General features: G+C 41.4%; 1 protein-coding gene across 2 annotated transcripts; it reads right to left on the bottom strand.

Annotated features, from left to right (window-relative positions):
- Positions 1 to 741: 741 nt before the first annotated feature.
- PTAFR (platelet activating factor receptor) lies at positions 742 to 8,329 on the bottom strand. Of its 2 annotated transcripts, XM_073616249.1 has the most exons (3): positions 8,132 to 8,329; positions 2,752 to 3,725; positions 742 to 2,292 (listed from the first exon to the last, which is right to left on the bottom strand). In XM_073616249.1, the coding sequence occupies exons 2-3, from the start codon at positions 3,719 to 3,721 to the stop codon at positions 2,240 to 2,242; spliced, it is 1,023 nt and encodes a 340-aa protein (XP_073472350.1). In that variant the 5' UTR covers positions 3,722 to 3,725; positions 8,132 to 8,329; the 3' UTR covers positions 742 to 2,239. The 2 variants fall into 2 exon arrangements, with proteins under 2 accessions (XP_073472350.1, XP_073472349.1); XM_073616248.1 differs by having other exon boundaries at positions 742 to 3,725.
- Positions 8,330 to 19,825: the final 11,496 nt, after the last annotated feature.

Genomic DNA, 19,825 nt, shown 5'->3' with positions numbered 1-19,825 from the left:
GTTTATTTCCGAGCACAGTGCAGCACACATCAGCACAGCACATTGGAGTGAACTGCTCTTGTAGAAATACATTGATTTTTCAATGTATATGCACCGGCATTTGTTGTAGGTAGGTAAAACATTATTTGACCTGCAATATGTTCATTGAAATAATTAAATATATATATTTTACATAGAGGTAGCATTAGGACTCGTATCAGTCTTACTATTAAACTCCTGTAATCCTTTGCATAGCAGAAATGAGAGTCAGAGGCTCAGCAAGTAATGGGTTTGTTGCACTGTTGAACAGAGTATAGTATGCTGATACTCCTTAATTTGCAGGCTGGGTAAATCCTGGACCTAGTTTTACTGCTTAATTAAAGTGCTATTCTTAGATAAATCCAAAATCTAGTTATCTGCCTGGTAGGAGATACCTGAATTATTACAGTTGAGAAATGTTTTTCTACTGTGTATTTAGCCATTTATGGGTTTGGAAATCCTCCAAGTCATGTATCAGGCAGAAGGATGGCTCTGAAGTGACCATCGAAAAAAAGAGAATGGCGAGAAAGCCCTTATAGTGTAGTATTTCTACAATGGTTTTATGGGATACTTACTATTCAGAAGAATAAGGTGAATATAGCTTACATCTGGATAGGCTGCAAGTTACACATAAAATGGTAAATGCAACCTTCTGAGTAGGAATGTGGAGAATACCCCTGTCAACCCGTTAAAGTGTTATTAAACCCAGGTCCCTGCATTCACTATATCTGGTCTCCCACAGTATACGGAACATGGAAATGCAATTATTTTAGTAAATATAAACCGATAAATACCTTTTCTCATCAGCAGTATATAACAGTTTTGTGACTTTTATCAGTGTCCGGCCGAGCACTGCTTAAAGCTTGTAGGAGGAGTTTCCATTCTCTTCTGACTGTCCTATGAGGCTGCAGGACCCCTGACTTTCTGTCTGGACAGTTCTGATTGGCCCTGTGCTGATCACATGCACCCTCCCCCAAAAAAAACTCTAGTAATACACACCAAACTGAGTAAGTACAGGGTACCTCCAACTGATATCTGTACTATCAGAATATGGATTGGGGACAGTGGAAGACTGGGAGGATCAGAGAAGACAGGATCAAACAGTCTTTTTATACAATAAGGAGGATTAACCCCTTAGGCTCCACAGTGAATATAACAAGCATGCTTTACTGTATAAACAGACTGATTTTACTGTTGTGGGTTCAGTAACACTTTAAGTGTTGAAGGAGCAGAGGCACATGTGATGACATGCAGTGATATTAACAAAGGGGATCGGAGTCCTTGTAGTTCACATGATGAACAATCAATATTATTTAAAACACCCAAAAGGCATGTTTCATAGTTGAAAGTACTGAAAGAACCTCCCCAGTTCTATGGTGTTACATAAAAAGTTCTATGCTTTCTGGTTCACCAGTGATCATCACCGAGTGTGCTGTGTAAGGCGACCGGCCATTGTTGGTACCGCTGAAAAGCAGTGTCCACCATGGAACTTAGGAAGTGGCATTTTAGCCACAAAATGCATCTTCTTGGTGTTTTAAATAATACTGAAATATTTACAAATGGATCAGAGTCCTTGTAGTTCATGTGATGAATTTTATTGAAAACACCCAGAAGACATGTTTGGTGGCTGAAAATGCCACTTCTTCAGTTCTGTGGTGCACACTGCTTTTCATTGGCACCAGAAATGGCCTATTAATTGATTGTACAAGTACAAAAGATGATGTTATCCTCTGCTAGTACTGTTCAGGGTTGATATGATTAGAGGAAGAAAGGAGCTCGTGTTTCCTTCGGGGTTTCATTATCAAGTTTATAGTTTTCTGTTTTATGTTAGTGAGAGGGGAAAAAAGATCCTTATCTGATCTTGCTGAGATTGCCTCAATGTCTTTAGGGACCTTAAAGACCAAGAAGGACAGTTTGGTGTTGTCAGTTGCTGGCAAGTTGAACCACATTCTGCCTCATTATATCATGCAAGATAAAGTATTCACACCCGATTTCTCTGTTACCCCAACTGCAGTAGTCATTCAGATGCAAGAGAGTGATATACCATGACACTTTTGTTATGGCCTACCCTTTGAGAGATATAAGAAACTTGGTGGTTCAACCAAAACTGAATTAAAAGTTCTATTTGGAGCTGACCTGTAACATACAGGGTCCTACCTATTGGATGTTAAGTATAAATTTAGCACATAGGCTGATGTCATGGCTTCTTCTCATAAATTATTCAGGAATCTATACTGCATTTTTGCATTTCTTCAATTGCTTGTGGTTGATCTCCTGAAGACACAAAGAGAAAAATGCTATACAGAAGGGTCACTGTAGTATAACAAGATAGATACACTGTTTTTAATACGAAAATAGATATATATTTTTTTCTAGTCACTACACTAAAAATGGATTTTCTCTGATAAACAATACTGATAATGTAACTTTTAGGCACTGTAGAACCTAAATTAGCATGATCATTTTTTTTGCATATATTACAATTGTTGCAGCACAGCTAAAAAAATACAGAATTTTTTTTTTTCTGTGGGCTAATTTGTAGGCAGCCAACCCATATATACCAAATGTCCCTGGTCAAATTTTAAGCCAGACGTATTGTGTTTTCAGCTCAGCTATTAAGAAAATCCTTTAATAATGCTTCCTCATACTAAAGGTCACATGTGCTAGTTTGTTTTTCTTTGAGTGGTAATGTGCCTTCTAAGTTAGTGTCAGTAGTATTTCTTGAGAACTTACGACTTCTTTTCATAGTCTGGATGCGTTCAGAGAGGTGTTTCCGGAACTTCTTGGTGAGAAAGCAATAGATAATAGGGTCCAGAACGCAGTTGGTACTCATAAGGCACAATGTGATTTGATGTGCATCATTCAGAGTCTGTCGAAAGCCACAGTCATTTTCATGCCACAGTCTCAGCACTGTGAGAGTCCAGGGTCCGTGCACAATGTGGTGCGGAATAAAACATATCACAAAAACTCCAAGAACTGTGACAACCATGTACAGAGCACGACGCTTCATTTCTACACTCTGTTTGGCTGCCACTGACTGGGTAGTCAGAGTCCTAAAAATCACCACATTACAAATCAATATGATGAGGAACACAACAAAGAAAGCAGCAATTAGAATGAAGTGGATGATAGCTACAGGACCTCTGTTTTCAATGTTGTATCCTTCAAAGCAGCGGGTGTAGTTAAGTCCATCATTAGCCTGTACCTGGTTGGTGCCAGGTGTAACAAGAAAGTATATAGAACTTCCAAATACAATTATCCACACTATAACAGAGATGACAAGTCCTTTTATCCTGGCTCTTGATTGTGCTACTTCCACAGGATTTGTTACAGCCTGAAATCTGTTGTAACTGATGACTGCTAGAAAGGCTACTGAGCAATATGTATTGATGAAGAAGAAACAGCCTGCTACATTGCAGAGAAAATCTGGCATTACCCAGTTGCCTCCATAATTATAGTAAACAATCCACAGGGGCAAAGTCACTATGAATAATAGGTCGGCCACAGTAAGATTGATCATTAAAATTTTGATGTCACTCAGCCTTTTAGCAGGATAAACCTCTGCGAAAACCCACAATACATAGCTGTTAGCAATAAATCCAAGGACAAAAATAATGCTGTAAGTCACTGTAAAGAATTTGTATCTAAATTCAGAATCCACGTTACATGGGTCTTTTATGCTGTTATTTCCTTCCGGAGACATTTTTCTGAAACAGAAAAAAAAAAAGTGATCAGTAGAGAAGAAATACGCTGATAACTACATGTTTATTTTTTTTATTTTGTTTTTGACTGGTCATTTTTTTCCATTTTTACAAAAACATAGCAGTGGGTATAACAGTTTTCTTGTTTTAAATTTACACAGTTCAGCTCAATCTTGTCTGCAAAGTTTCCTTCCTCTTTATCTAGTTTTTCCTGATGTGTTCATATTTTAGCGCAAATAGATGCGTAAAAGTTCATTCTTTAATGCTAAATCTGAGGGGAGAGATTGCAAGACCAATGACAGCAGAGTGACCCAAAACCAGGGGTCTCAAAATGGTGGCCCTCCAGCTGTTGCGAAACTACAAGTCCCATGAGGCATTGCAAGGCTGACAGCTTGACTCCCACAGGCAGAGGCATGATGGGACATGTAGTTTTGCAACAGCTGAAGGGGGCCACCAGTTTGAGACCCCTGCGGCCTAAACCAACACAGTAGTCTGTATTTGAACTAGTGTGAGTTTCAATATGTTTTACCCCAAACATAGTGCCAGGGAAAGCTCAATAACCAGTAAGAAATTGACCAAGTTCTCTCTTTTGCATTCATGTATACAAGTTCAGCCGCACCTGGAGTATGCTGTCCAGTTCTGGGCACCAGTCCTTAGGAGGGACGTACTGGAAATGGAGCGAGTACAAAGAAGGGCAACAAAGCTAATAAAGGGTCTGGAGGATCTTGGTTATGAGGAAAGGTTGCGAGCACTGAACTTATTCTCTCTGGAGAAGAGACGCTTGAGAGGGGATATGATTTCAATTTACAAATACTGTACTGGTGACCCCACAATAGGGATAAAACTTTTTCGCAGAAGAGAGTTTAATAAGACTCGTGGCCACTCATTAAAATTAGAAGAAAAGAGGTTTAACCTTAAACTACGTAGAGGGTTCTTTACTGTAAGAGCGGCAAGGATGTGGAATTCCCTTCCACAGGCGGTGGTCTCAGCGGGGAGCATTGATAGCTTCAAGAAACTCTTAGATAATCACCTGAATTACCGCAATATACAGGGATATGTAATGTAATACTGACACATAATCACACACATAGGTTGGACTTGATGGACTTGTGTCTTTTTTCAACCTCACCTACTATGTAACTATGTAACTATGTAAGTTTGTAATGTTAAAGGGGTTGTAAACCCTCATGGTTTTTCACCTTAATGCATAGTATGCATTATGGTGAAAAACCTTCTGTAGTGCTGCAGCCCCCCAGTGCCCCCGTTTTACTTACCTGAACCCGGTTTTCTTCTCCCCAGGGACAAGCACACCAGCTCTAGCTGGTGTCTCATGTCCTGATTGGATAGATTGATAGCAGATAGCAGTGCAGCTATTGGCTCCCTCTGCTGTCAATCAAATTCAATGATGCGGGCGCCGGGGGGCAGGGCCGAGTCTGGCTTTCTGTGTCAATAGACGCAGAAGCAGGACTCGGGAGCGCACCCACATGGGTGCCCCGAAAGAAGAGCGATTCTCCAATGTGGGCACTCGATGCGGGGAGGAGCTACTAGCGCTGCTGAGGGACCCAAGAAGAGGAGGACCAGGGCCACTCTGTGCAAAATGAACTGCACAGTGGAGGTAAGTATGACATGTTTGTTATTTAAAAAAAAAACACGAGGGTTTAGTAATTCTTGTATTAATTTACAGCGTAACTCCACTTTTGTTGAGAAAAAACCATTCCCACCTGGGTGATCTATGTACATTGCAGGGAATTTAACAAACTTTGTTGCAGATTCCTTTGTTATTCTGAAGAAATCACTGTTTGTTCCTCTGTGCTGAGTGAGTCTAATGGGAGTGGTTTCACAATTATCAAACAGCTGCTGCAGAATCAGGGCTCTAATGAGGAAAGCTGCTGGGTCTGCATCCCTTTAGACATTATTTCCGATTTGGAGTATTTTGCCAAAAATTACATTTTTGTTGCAGGGGATGCCAAAAATCTGACTTGTATCTTAGTGTGGACTTCTGGGAAAATCAGTGAGCCAATCACACAAGCAGGAAATTATGTTTCTGGGGCGTTCTGTACATATTCTGTGTACAGAACACCTCCAGGTAACCATATTGCGTTGCACTTTACAGAAAATTACAGAGCTGCAAATTGAAAAGGAAAGGTAATTTTTAATAACATTCAATTACAATATGACTTGTGTTGCAATTCTAAATGCTATATTATTTTTTTTTATTTGCTATTTGTTTTCCCATGAAAGTGGAGTTACCCATTAAGTTTTGTTTGAAGGAGAGACTCCAAAATGCATGGTTCTAAATAAAGATGTGCTAGGTGGAGGTACCGATGGGGAGAGACGTTTATGAGAGTAAGTTGTGATAAAAAATGCCTCTTCTCCCTCTTTTCTCAACCTGGAAGGGGGTTTTGTGTACTGCATAGAAAAGAATAAATATTCTATGATTGATGTGATAAGAAATTGGGCGCAAAACACATATATATATCTCAAAATCACCCATACCTAGGTGAGTGCAACAATTATAGCAGCAGATATACCGTAAATATAGTGTCAGACCAGTCCAACTTAAATATGAATAAAACTATATATTAGTTCAATTCTTCAGTGTATATTATATCTCAAACACTGTGCCTTCCTAAAGTGCAGTGTGCTAGAATCTTGCAAAACACAAAAGTGCTTCACCTAAAGTGTCATATAAATCTGCTCACCAGATATCTTTGGCCACTAGGTGACCACCAAGCATATAGTAGAGGGAAACCTTCCTCAGTTAGCTAGGGTCTTCCAAGCCACATGTAGCTCCAATCAACTGTTTCCAGTATCGATCAAACTACATTCAATCATAGATGGTGAATGATAACTCCTAACCATCTATGATTGAATGAAGTTTGATCGATACTGGAAACAGTTGATTGGAGCTACATGTGGCTTGGAAGACCCTAGCTAACTGAGGAAGGTTTCCCTCTACTATATGCTTGGTGGTCACCTAGTGGCCAAAGATATCTTGTGAGCAGATTTATATGACACTTCGGGTGAAGCACTTTTGTCTTTTGCAAGATTCTAGCACACTGCACTTTAGGAAGGCACGGTGTTGGAGATATAATATACACAGAAGAATTGAACAAATAAAAAGTTTTATTCATATTTAAGTTGGACTGCTTTGACACTATATTTACAGTATATCTGCTGCTATAATTGTTGCATTCACCTAGGTTTGGGTGATTTTGAGATATATATATATATATATATATATATATATATATATATATATATATATATATATATATATATATATATATATATATATATATATGTGTATAGGTATGTATTTTGCGCCCAATTTCTTATCACTTTATGCTTTATTAGTTTTTACTAATTTTTTGGTGCAGCATCTCAACATTGTTTGTATTTTACTTTGGCATCGTTCCTCATTTTAAAATTTCATTCTATGATTGATACTTTAAGTTCTAATCTACGGTATATCCATTTCAGGTAGTTCTGCACTATTTTAAAGCCCAATGCAAGTCACCAACATAGATATGCAAACAGACAGACATTGTACAAACAACCTCTTTTTTTTATTCTTACCACTGGTTTCTTGTTATTGCAGTTGTTCAGTCTATATAAATATGACTGTGCAGTCCAATAGGTCGCAAAGTTAGACCTAATGCTTGGTAAGCAGCCTGGTCTGACACACACTACGTGAAAAAAGTTGTGATAAGGGCGTGTAGCTGCTTCTTGGATTCTCTGCATAAATCATTGGAGTGGAAATGCAGAAAGCAGCGTTTTCACTGTAAGTAAAAAGTATTTGGCACTCCAAGGAAAAATCGGTCACAAATCATAGCATACAGGGGTTGATTAACTAAAACTGAAGTTCGCAAAATATGGTGCAGCTCTGCATAAAAACCAATCAGCTTCCAGATTTTTTTTTTTTATCAAAGGTTAATTGAACAAGCTGAATTAGAAGCTGATTGGCTACCATGCATAGCTGCACCAGATTTTGCACTCGCCAGTTTTAGTAAATCAACCCCACAGGGTACAATCGGGTACATTCAGTTGGGCTTCAATCTGTGAAGAACTGCAGTGTAATCTGCAGGTATTGTATGCTTGGGTACAAATAGGAGGCCTGCTAGTAGACTCAATGAGACAAATTATTGAAGATATTAGTTATATGGAATCAATAGGCGAGCTACAAGAAACAATACATAAAAATAGAGGGGGTACCACAGCTATAGAAGGGCTTGGCTGATAATGCTGTTGATCAGTTAAAGAATAAAAAAAACCTATGTATTGCTACAATGAAGATGTAAGTTGTAGTTCTATATGAACATATCTGAGCTCTTCTATTCCTCAACAATGTAAAATTGACTCTAAATTCTGCAATGTTAGCGGCTGTATACAGAAACAAATAAAAGGATTACCTTCTAACCAAAGACAGAGTGAGTTGTGTCTCCTGTGGTTTGGTCTTCTCACTGCTTTATAGATATTGGTTATTGTAAAGACGCTCCTTTTCTTTAAATATGTAGATTATAAAGTGATTATAAAGCGATTGCAGAGTAAATGGTCTGGGGAGTAACAGGAAACCTCCAGCATCTATGGGGAAAAAAGAAGAAGTGGTAAGATGTAAGAAGTATTTCATAAAGCTGGGTTTTTGTAACTGTGATTGTGAGTTCAGTCTTGTCATACTGCACACATTTCTGAGTCATTGTGCAGCCAAGCCCTATAGCTGGAATTATCTATCACACAGTATAGACAATTTGAGATAATTAAAGAAAATGTACTGTTATGGATCAATTGTTTTTCATGAAAAGAGAATATGCCATTTTGTAAACATGTGATGCAAATCCAATATACCCAGTATAGTTATGCACATACAGTGGGGGCGGAAAGTATTTAGACCCCCTTAAATTTTTTGCTCTTTGTTATATTGCAGCCGTTTGCTACAATCATTTAAGTTCATTTTTTTTCCTCATTAATGTACACACAGCACCCCATATTGACAGAAAAACACAAAATTGTTGACATTTTTGCAGATTTATTAAAAAAGAAAAACCGAAATATCACATGGTCCTAAGTATTCAGACCCTTTGCTCAGTATTTAGTAGAAGCACCCTTTTGATCTAATACAGCCATAAGTCTTTTGGGGAAAGATGCAACAAGTTTTTTTCACCTGGATTTGGGGATCCTCTGCCATTCCTCCTTGCAGATCCTCTCCATTTCTGTCAGGTTGGATGGTAAACGTTGGACAGCCATTTTTAGGTCTCTCCAGAGATGCTCAATTGGGTTTAAGTCAGGGCTTTGGCTGGGCCATTCCAGAACAGTCACGGAGTTCTTGTGAAGCCACTTCTTCGTTATTTTAGCTGTGTGCTTAGGGTCATTGTCTTGTTGCAAGGTAAACCTTCAGCCCAGTCTAAGGTCCTGAGCACTCTCGAGAAGGTTTTCGTCCAGGATATCCCTGTACTTGGCCGCATTCATCTTTCCCTTGATTGCAACCAGTCGTCCTGTCCCTGCAACTGAAAAAGTTGGGGCTGTATTGGACAGGCGATGAGCAGTGCCTGGTTTTCTCCACACATACCGCTTAGAATTAAGGCCAAAAAGTTCTATCTTGGTCTCATCAGACCAGAGAATCTTATTTCTCACCATCTTGGAGTCCTTCAGGTGTTTTTTTTAGCAAACTCCATGCGGGCTTTCATGTGTCTTGCACTGAGGAGAGGCTTCCGTTGGGCCACTCTGCCATAAAGCCCCGACTGGTAGAGAGCTGCAGTGATGGTTGACTTTCTACAACTCTCTCCCATCTCCCGACTGCATCTCTGGAACTCAGCCACAGTGATCTTTGGTTCTTCTTTAGCTCTCTCACCAAGGCTCTTCTTCCCCGAAAGCTCAGTTTGGCCGGACGGCCAGCTCTAGGAAAGGGTTTTGGTCATCCCAAACGTCTTCCATTTAAGGATTATGGAGGCCACTGTGCTCTTAGGAACCTTAAGTGCAGCAGAAATTTTTTTGTAACCTTGGCCAGATCTGTGCCTTGCCACAATTCTGTCTCTGAGCTCTTCAGGCAGTTCCTTTGACCTCATGATTCTCATTTGCACTGACATGCACTGTGAGCTGTAAGGTCTTATATAGACAGGTGTGTGGCTTTTCTAATCAAGTCCAATCAGTATAATCAAACACAGCTAGACTCAAATGAAAATGTAGAACCATCTCAAGGATGATCAGAAGAAATGGACAGCACCTGAGTTAAATATATGAGTGTCACAGCAAAGGGTCTGAATACTTAGGGCCATGTGATATTTCAGTTTTTCTTTTTTAATAAATCTGCAAAAATTTCAACAATTCTATGTTTTTCTGTCAATATGGGGTGCTGTGTGTACATTAATGAGGAAAAAAATGAACTTAAATGATTTTAGCAAATGGCTGCAATATAACAAAGAGTGAAAAATTTAAGGGGGTCTGAATACTTTTCGTCCCCGCTGTATACATTTTTTCCTTTTTATCCTAAAGTGCAGCCTGCTGCCATCAGATTATACATTACACTTTATACACAAATATTAAACTTTACCACACAGCTATCAGCTTTGTTGCTACAAACAAATACGATTTTTGTACTTGCCATAAAATCCTTTTTTTGATCTCAGTTTGAGATACAGGAATATTAATAATCCTTAAACAGTCTAGTTATGCTGCCACCTACGGGAGGTTAAGACACCCCTCATGCTTCAGGTTTGTGAGCAAGTGGTACGAGAGCCAATAACACAGGGGACAGGACCTATGTCCCCCAGAAAAATTGATATTACAGTAAGTATTTCCCCACAGTGGGTTTTTTTGGCAGCACAGTAACAGATGTAGTCAATATTGTATGAAAAAATATAACAATTTTATTGAATAATGTACCATAAGAGTTAAAACAATGAGCTCCAGTGGGGAGTACTTTAAAAACTAAGTTGGCTGAACATACATTAGCAGACATATATTCATAACAATACTTCATATCATGAACATAAAACCTGACGCGTTTCAACCCCTATAATTGGGGTCTTCTTCAGAGGGTTAGTCTGCTGAAAAGAGCACATAAATAGAATTGATATACACGTATAAATTCTATTAATATAACAGTAACTACATTCACCATGTAATACACCAATACAGTATAGTTACCAAATAATGTATGTCCAACAGAAGAGAAAACTTCCCACATGGAGATCCCTTTAAAAAGATATGTTGGTTTGCCCTCTTCCCCAAAGGGAGGATTCCAGACACCTCTACCGCCACCGCAGCCCAGGCCCGGGTAGTGAGAAGCAACGTGACTTACGAGAGGTCACACCCTTGGGCACCGCCCGCCAGGTCAGATGACCGGCCGGAAAGCACAAAAAACACCTGCGATAAAGATTGGCAAGACAGACTAAGTAAATGCCCATAATAAGGTAGTCAGGTTTATTCTGTGGACAAAGAAAGCCACTATGGGACTAAAGTCACCTGTGTTTATAGATATAGTGCATATGGTTCAAACTGAAAAAATTCCAAACCGTATTTGTATAGTATATTTTTAGAGGCTAATAACATAAATAGTTCATAGCTATAAGGGTATTGATAAATACTCTATCTGTGCTCAAGTAAAAATAATAGCGAGGGAGTGAGAGAGTGTGGGAAAATGAGGAACAGTGGAAGAGGTGAAAAATAAGATGAATCGTGCAATATGGGTGTGTAGTAACAAAAAATTGTGTAAACATGTGCAAGTGAAAAATAACAGGTGGGTGAAAAAAGGGGGGGGGGTTTAGGGTTTTAGGTGGTGTGAATGCAAAATATTACCTCAAAAGGTGCTAAATAGCACATGTGACTGCATCAAATTGCCCCATAAGACTAGGCTGTTACTTGTTAGCCAACCCGGAATTGGTCACAAGCTGTATAAGACTCAGTGGGTTAGTATCCAATCCTGAGTCAACCAGTCTAAGAACAAGCAAAAAAATATAAAGTTATAAGGAATATGAACAAACCATATCATTAATAGTCAAAAAATAATAATAAGGGTCAATAAGCCCTAATTGTGTGGGGCAAAAAGATGTTACAAAAACACATGGCTAAAGGGGTGTACTTACTAAGTGATAGCCGAAAGTAACAGCAAAGAATGGTAACAGACAGCAGAGAGTGTTTGCAGTCCACCAAGCAGGAGATAACTGCAAGTGTATTACAAATACTGTTTTTATATCCATAATTACTTGAGGGTGTGTATACCCTGTCACAGTCCATCCCAGGTGTGTGCAATCCGCCGATAATCCCATGGAGGGCGGCATGGCCACCATTGGCAGCTGAGTGTGGTCTCCCCGGCGTTCTGGAAGAGCATGGGCTCCGAAATCTGGTCATTCTCGCCGAAATCTCGTGATGCTCATGACGTCACGTCGCACGCGCGGGGCCCCGCGCATGCGCAGTGACGGAGAGCATCGGAGAATGTACCGGAATGCCGCCGGCAAGGGGGGAGAGATCCCCAATGCGGCGCTCGGTGGCCACCCAAGCGTCCAATGGGGAACAAGGGGGGAGGAGCCGCCTATACAGGTCGGCCTGTCCCCCCCCCCCCTTGCCGGGAAGGCACGTCACAGGTCACCCCCGCTCCGGAAGTGATAGAGGAGAGAGCGCCAGAGCTCCCCTAGTTAGAGGGAAAAACAAATTCAGAACATGATATTTATATACTCTTCACAATTCAAAGTTAGTACCATTGTTACATATTACATATCTTGTGTGTATATAAGTATAAAGAACATCAGTAGAGATAGGAAAGACTCAATCATATGCATTGATAACTTCACGACATCAGATAAAATAAATGAAATCTGATTGAGAATACAATTGAACCAGAACAAGGGGGAGAGAAAGGGAAAACAGGGCATGGTCAGAGATGCTAATTGTTTTTGCTTCTTTGGGTTATATTCTATTCTAGCCAATCCAGAGGAGAACATGACTATTGTGTTTTGCCAGAAACAAAGCCCTTTAAGAATGGAGCAAACGAAATGGCATCGTTCAATCCCGGGAACGAGGTGGAATTTAAATTAAATATCCTCCTCTGTTCATGCTGCAGCAAAATTTTTTGTTCCAGTCGCCGCCTCGCATTGGTATATGGATTCGATCGAGCGCGGCGAAAGATACTTTGGGCATTCTGTAATTGTGGATTTCCATCACATGTCGACCAAGTGGCAAATACGGGTTGCCGATTTGCAAATGGAAATATGTTTAGATATGCGCCGGTGAAACTCTTGTTTGGTCTTACCGAAGTAGTGTGCTCCACATTCACAGGACATGAGGTACACTACGCCACGTGTTTGACAGTTGGTGAAATGTGACGGTTTAAAAGTTGTCCCATTTGGAAGATTAAAGATCTTTTCACGTCTTATGTACTGGCAGCAAGAACAATGTCCACAGGGGAAGGATCCCAGGACAGAACAATGCTTTCGTCTTTTTTGTGCGTTTTTGAACTCACTCTGAACTAATTTATCCCTTAGTGAGGTTGCTCGTCTATAGGTGATCGAGGGGGTATCTGTAATGAACCTGCTGACTTTTGGGTCATCCTGGAGTATGGGCCAATGCTTACAAATAATATTTCTAATCTGATTGTGTTGTTTGGAAAAGCGCAGAATCACCCTAGTGGGATCCATACCAGGGTCGCCCCTGGCCCTCTCCCCAAACAGCAACGCATGTCTAGATTGTGCAGCCGCTCGATTATACGCCCTGCGTAGACAGGAGCGGCTGTAACCCTGTGCTAGTAGTCTGGTTTGTAGTTTCTGTGCTTCCAGCTTGAAGAGAACCTCATCGGAACAATTCCTGCGTAAACGCAGGTACTGTCCATATGGAATAGATATACTATTCAAATACGGTTTGGAATTCTTTCAGTTTGAACCATATGCACTATATCTATAAACACAGGTGACTTTAGCCCCATAGTGGCTTTTTTTGTCCACAGAATAAACCTGACTACCTTATTATGGGCATTTACTTAGTCTGTCTTGCCAATCTTTATCGCAGGTGTTTTTTGTGCTTTCCGGCCGGTCGTCTGACTTGGTGGGCGGTGCCCAAGGGTGTGACCTCTCGTAAGTCACGTTGCTTCTCACTACCCGGGCCTGGGCTGCGGTGGCGGTAGAGGTGTCTGGAATCCTCCCTTTGGGGAAGAGGGCAAAGCAACATATCTTTTTAAAGGGATCTCCATGTGGGAAGTTTTCTCTTCTGTTGGACATACATTATTTGGTAACTATACTGTATTGGTGTATTACATGGTGAATGTAGTTACTGTTATATTAATGGAATTTATACGTGTATATCAATTCTATTTATGTGCTCTTTTCAGCAGACTAACCCTCTGAAGAAGACCCCAATTATAGGGGTTGAAACGCGTCAGGTTTTATGTTCATGATATGAAGTATTGTTATGAATATATGTCTGCTAATGTATGTTCAGCCAACTTAGTTTTTAAAGTACTCCCCACTGGAGCTCATTGTTTTAACTCTTATGGTACATTATTCAATAAAATTGTTATATTTTTTCATACAATATTGACTACATCTGTTACTGTGCTGCCAAAAAACCCCAGTGTGGGGAAATTTTTCCTTTTCTTGTTCCAATTTTTAAGGGGTGAGCAGCAATTTCCTTTCCTTCTCTCCAGTGTCCTCTCCATTTTTTGAAATTACAGTAAGTATAAAAAAATTATTTTCTTTTGCATGCATTGAAGGACACAGGAATTTAAGAAATTCTTAAACAATCTGGCAAATCTCCAAAAGCACCCCAATTGATGGGTGGGCAATAGCCAGTAAGAGATCCAAGAGATGTGGGAATTATATTAAAAAGAGTACCTGAAGGAATCAACGTCTGAACGAAGGGTGGATGAATAAGAGTCAACAAATTATGGAAATTGACATTGCCAAGGCATGGGTACCAAGGATTAACTTTGCTGCTCTAAACCATGACAGATAATTGCCACTAAGGGGAAACACTGCTACCTAAAGAAGTCATGGACCTCAATCAGGGAAGTGGAGCACTAACCAACCATCACCGAACATCAGGTGAAACAGCACATTACCTGAAAGGGAGTAAACTAAACCAACAGCTAATGTGGTCAACAAAAAAATAAATATTTACTGGACCTCCCAGGAAAAAAACCAGATCCCTAAGGTTAAATTTTGATCGGATATAATACTGTGAATCCTAGTACTATCACTAGAATTATTGACCTGATAGAGAATCGGAAATGGGAGGAAGGAATCTAAAGAGATTTCTTCAAAAGACTGCAGCTCTGATTACTGGAAGATCTGTCTTCCAGTAATCAGATACCACAAATGCCCCTGAACACTATTGCGCTTAGGGCAAATCTGCAGCAAAGTAACAAACTGTCCTTCCTGCTCATCTTACAAGGGAGTACATGACTGTCTGGCGATGAATGCTTCCTTGCAAGGAAGAAGAGTGAGGCACTCGCATGCAGAAATCTCACTGTTCAAAGTGGGGGTTATTAGAGCAGGGGATCCAAAAGACAATATCTTAACTCTAGGAAAGACAGTGTAGTTACAAATGACACACTCAACGCTATTTAGCATAGAGAGTAGATCACCCGGTCTGTTGCAGGGGGAGTTATCAAATATTTCCAGATGAAGTCCAGAGGAGGTCAGATCAAAAGATTGACTACTAGATTAATCCCCAGTGACTCAGAAACTGTCTGTTTGGGAGAGCCAGACTCAAGGAGTAGACAAGAGTATCCATCCCATAGGGAAGTCCTACCAATGAAAGAGACAGTAAGTAGGGAGTCCTAGTTGTCTGTCAATAAAATCCCTAGCGTTAAGAACACCATCAACCTGTTTGGTGGCATGCTTGTTTAGATTTATGACTGGGGTGCCTACAGTAGGTAGAGACAACTTAGCAAAAAATTCAATTTCAAAGGGCAAAAGCTCCTTCACATTGACAAGAGAAGTCCATGATTCTATAGGTTTCCCTTCCTCAAAGAGGAATGTTAGGGTTTTACCGACACTGGGCAAAATTTAACTGAATCATGCATGAGTTAGACTGTCCCCACTTCCCCAGTGGTCTGCACTCACACTGTGCTATAAGGAACTTACATCATCCACTCTGCCAGTTAGACCACAGTGATCCCTGCTTCCATGCCCTATGGAGAGTTCTGAGCTTAGACACATTTTGAACTAACACTGAGGTGAACTGTACTAGACTCCGAGTTAACTGTGATCCAGAGCACCTCTTCCAAGCTGTCCCAGGCATGGGGCACTTAACTGAGCCCTGGCACAGTTAGGAGCACTCACACTACACAAAACGAACCAAACTATGCCTGGTTACAGTTAAAACTGCCAATGTGACTACAGCCTTAATTAAAGAGTGTTTTGGAAAGGTCTTTGCATCTTTGCAGCCAAGAGAAATCTAAAAGTGTGTAGGCCTAGAACAGCAGGCTGATCCTCGAAATCCAAATGTAGAACATACTGCATCAATCAGGTTAGGAACAACTCCTTGTAAATCTGATCATATGGAATTTTCTCAAGTACAGTTTCTTCAGACGTACACCATGATGACTCTGAATCTGAATCAGATATGGTAATAGGGGCCATAGGCACATTTAGAGATGGTGGGCCCAGCAGGGTCAGAATTAGACTTTGTTGTGGATAGTGACAGAGTGCACTTAGAACCTCTGTGAGTAAATTGCCCTAATAATACAAAAAACAACAAAAAATCTGAGATCAGCTTAATGGGCCTTGTGGATGCAGTGGAGGTCTCAGTCTCACACGGCGGAGTTATAGAAGACTTCAATGAGGAAGGCCCCTATAATAGGGATCTAGGTTACAGGCATTTGTTCCTTTTGGGGGCACCAAAAAACGCTCCTAGAAGCAGTAGATAAGTATGGGCTGTGATGACCCATTGCAACAGTACCTTCCTCCGTGCGTCTTTGAAAAGGAAAGTTGAACGACATGGAGGCAAATGACTAAGCCTAAAGTAAGGCAAGGCCTCGTGTACTCTCAAACTCAAGTACTGTAGTTTGTACTAATGAGATGATCCACAAGGTGCTTCAGAAGCAGGTGTAGAGTGACTGGCCGCTTACCAGAAACCCATGACCCCCCGTTACAGAGGGTCTGAGTGAGCTGTTGAATCTTAATACTCCGGACCACCATAAAGCCAAGATGGATAGCTGGGATGGGACATCAGGGACCTTAGTATAGATGGATAGATCCACGGAAAACCTGGCCCTCAGCGGAGTGATTTCATACAATTGGACCCTCACTTGATTTAACATCATACTTGGGTGTTCACACATGGACTAACACTAATTATTATTTTAATTGCTGCACAATATATCTTAGCTTTGATGCTAGTTTTATTGTTTCATTGCACATGTTTTATCCATATGTTATATGGCCATACATATATTTGAATTTAGTTTAAAGGCGATGTTTCATCACCTTTATACTTATTTGTTTGTCACTAGCGCGAGTCAAAAGTTTTATTAATATTCACGTTGTGTGTTTGTGTCACATATAGGAATTCGCAGCTTGTTTTATAATTCATTTTTTATTTGTAATTCCTCTTGTTTTTTTTGGATTTTACTGATGCGCAATAATTCCCTTCTTTTTTTCCGCTTCAGAAGCAGGAACAGCAGCAGGATGTTTCTTCCTCTAGGCTGAATGGCAAAGAAGGAGCATGCGCATAACACTCCACCTAGCGTATGATCTCCGTGCCCAGTTCCTCCAGCCATAATTTCATGGTAGGATGATGTTGCCGGGAATTTTAAAAATGGTGTATCAATATACAAACTGCCAGGTAGCTCCTGGTGCCTCTGCCTGACTAGCCTTAGTCACTACATGAGTCCTCAGACTGGGTTATGCCAGAGGCTGTGCCACAGGTGCTCTACAGCGAACAGAGCAGGGGCGTAACTACCACTATAGCGACCCATGCGGGCGCTATGGGGCCCGCAGCCGAGTGGGGCCCAGTGAGGATAAGAGCACCGCCGGCACAGTCTCCCAGCTAGGGGAAGAGAGAGGAAAGGAAGAGGCGAGCTGTCCGTTTTAGCAGAGAGCTGAATTGCCCGATGTAAGAGCTTTCATTAGAACTTCCAGTGTTCCCGGGGCTCACGTCACATAGCTCCACCTTTTGGCCCGGTGCCTTTGATAGACAGAACGCCGATCTAATGCGGGACATGTGACATCATCAAAGGCGTCGGGCCAAGAGGTGGGGCTATGTGACGATGAGCCCCGGGAAGACAGGAAATTTAAATGAAAGCTATTACAGCGGGCAATCCCGCTCTCTGCTGATCCGGGTGGCTTGCCTCTTCCTCTGCATAGGTGGGGCTGTATGGGGCACAGGCAGACCAGGCTGTATTGGGCACAGGTAACGCTGTATGGGGCACAGGTCACGCTGTATTGGACACAGGTCATGCTGTATTGGGCACAGGTAACGCTGCATTGGCACAGGTCACGCTGCATTGGGCACAGGTCACGCTGTATGTGGCACAGGTCACGCTGCATTGACACTAGGGCAGCTGTGGGGGGGACTGTTTGCAGGGGGGCCAAATACAACATTTTGCTATGGGGCCCTGCTATTTCTAGTTACGCCCCTGGAACAGAGTACACAAAAGACTGGAAAACACCATATTTTGCAGTACTAAGAGCCCTAAGGTCACATCCAGACTAGACCAGCAATCTTCAAGTTCACAAAAAAAAGGTGTAACAATTGCGCCAGCTCCTAAGAAAAATTGAAGCAGCCGACACAGCAATTTGACCGTTGCAAGTGTAAGAATGATAATGAAAAGTGTGGCGCTAATGAGTAGTGAGACACATGTTACTAATCAGGTAGTAGTGATCTCTATAGAGGAATAATAAAGCTAGAGTGTAAACTTATGAAGTGAAAGGTAATTGTTTTATAAAACAACCCAAAAGAGTGTAAAGTATAAAGTAGTAATGAATGTTTAAATGTGTAAGGGAGTCGGATACTCAGTAACAACCTGTAGGTTAATTAAGAAACAATCGTGCATACAGAACCATATTCCAAAAAGGCAATACAGAAAAATAGTGATGCAAGGTATCTTAATATATAAAGTATGCAGCTCCACAAAAATAATGTTCATTAAGGTGAAAACCAAGAGAAAGGACGTCCAAATCCCTAAAAAGGGTAAACATATATGGGTACTCAAAGTTTATTAATGGGTGAATGGGGTACTCCTAATTTAGTCCCACAACCATCTGGGCGTAAGCCGTCTTCCTATGAGGTGATTACAGGCTGTTTAGGAAGGGTCCTTAGGTACAAGCAGATTCTTCACTCATGTGGGTGGTCTCAACACAGAGAAAGGAAAGCAAAAGGATGCCCTTACCGGATAAGGTGGACTCACAGGCCGTTGGCGGTGAGTCAAACGAGCTTGCACCGTCAAGCGGTATGGGGTGAAGATCTGTAGGAAGATTTGTGTAGAATCTTGTCAGAAGTCCTCAGATGGTGTACCAAATTAGGATCCAGGGCCCCCAGGATTCGGTTTCGGTCGCCGAATGACCGTTTCCTCAAAAGCCCGTCATATGAACCAATAGGTAAAGAAATATATTTGTCCTCGATCTATCAAACTTTGCTTTCCAGCCCCACCCATAGCTGAACAGCTTTGTTTCAAGAAGTGCCCCATTAGGTTCTCCTAATCCTGCACATGTGTTCTGTGGTCCCCTTTTTGCCTATGGGAGAGGCGAACTCTGCATAAGTGTCGCTCCCCATAGGAATAAATGGGGCAGTGGTGTACATTCGCAGGGTAAAGATGAACTTGCACTTTATAGGGCAAGACTGTGCAGCTGCAGGTAGGGCCACTAGTGAAGGTTGATGCATTGTGGATGAAGGTAAATATTTCTTCAAGTGGGTAGCACTCAGAGGAGTGGGGGAATACCTTAAAGGTCAATTTATACCAGTAGCGGAACTACCAGGGTTGCAGCAGTCGCACTTGCGACTGGGCCCTGGAGTTCAGCCGCTGGTGGGGGCCCGCCCGCACGTTCTCCATGGTCAGGGGCCTGCCCGCCCGTTCTCCATGGTCAGGGGGGCCCGCTGGGCTGTTCTTCATAGTCAGGGGGCCCACGTTCTCCACTGTTCTGGCTGTGCTTATCTGCTGTCGCCCATCCCTTCGTTCT

The sequence above is a fragment of the Aquarana catesbeiana genome, linkage group LG02, assembly GCF_042186555.1.
Source record: "Aquarana catesbeiana isolate 2022-GZ linkage group LG02, ASM4218655v1, whole genome shotgun sequence".
In the NCBI taxonomy this organism is placed as follows: Eukaryota; Metazoa; Chordata; class Amphibia; order Anura; family Ranidae; genus Aquarana; species Aquarana catesbeiana.
The sequence above is the reverse complement of the archived record's forward strand: the minus strand, read 5'-3'. Positions and strand labels throughout refer to the sequence as shown.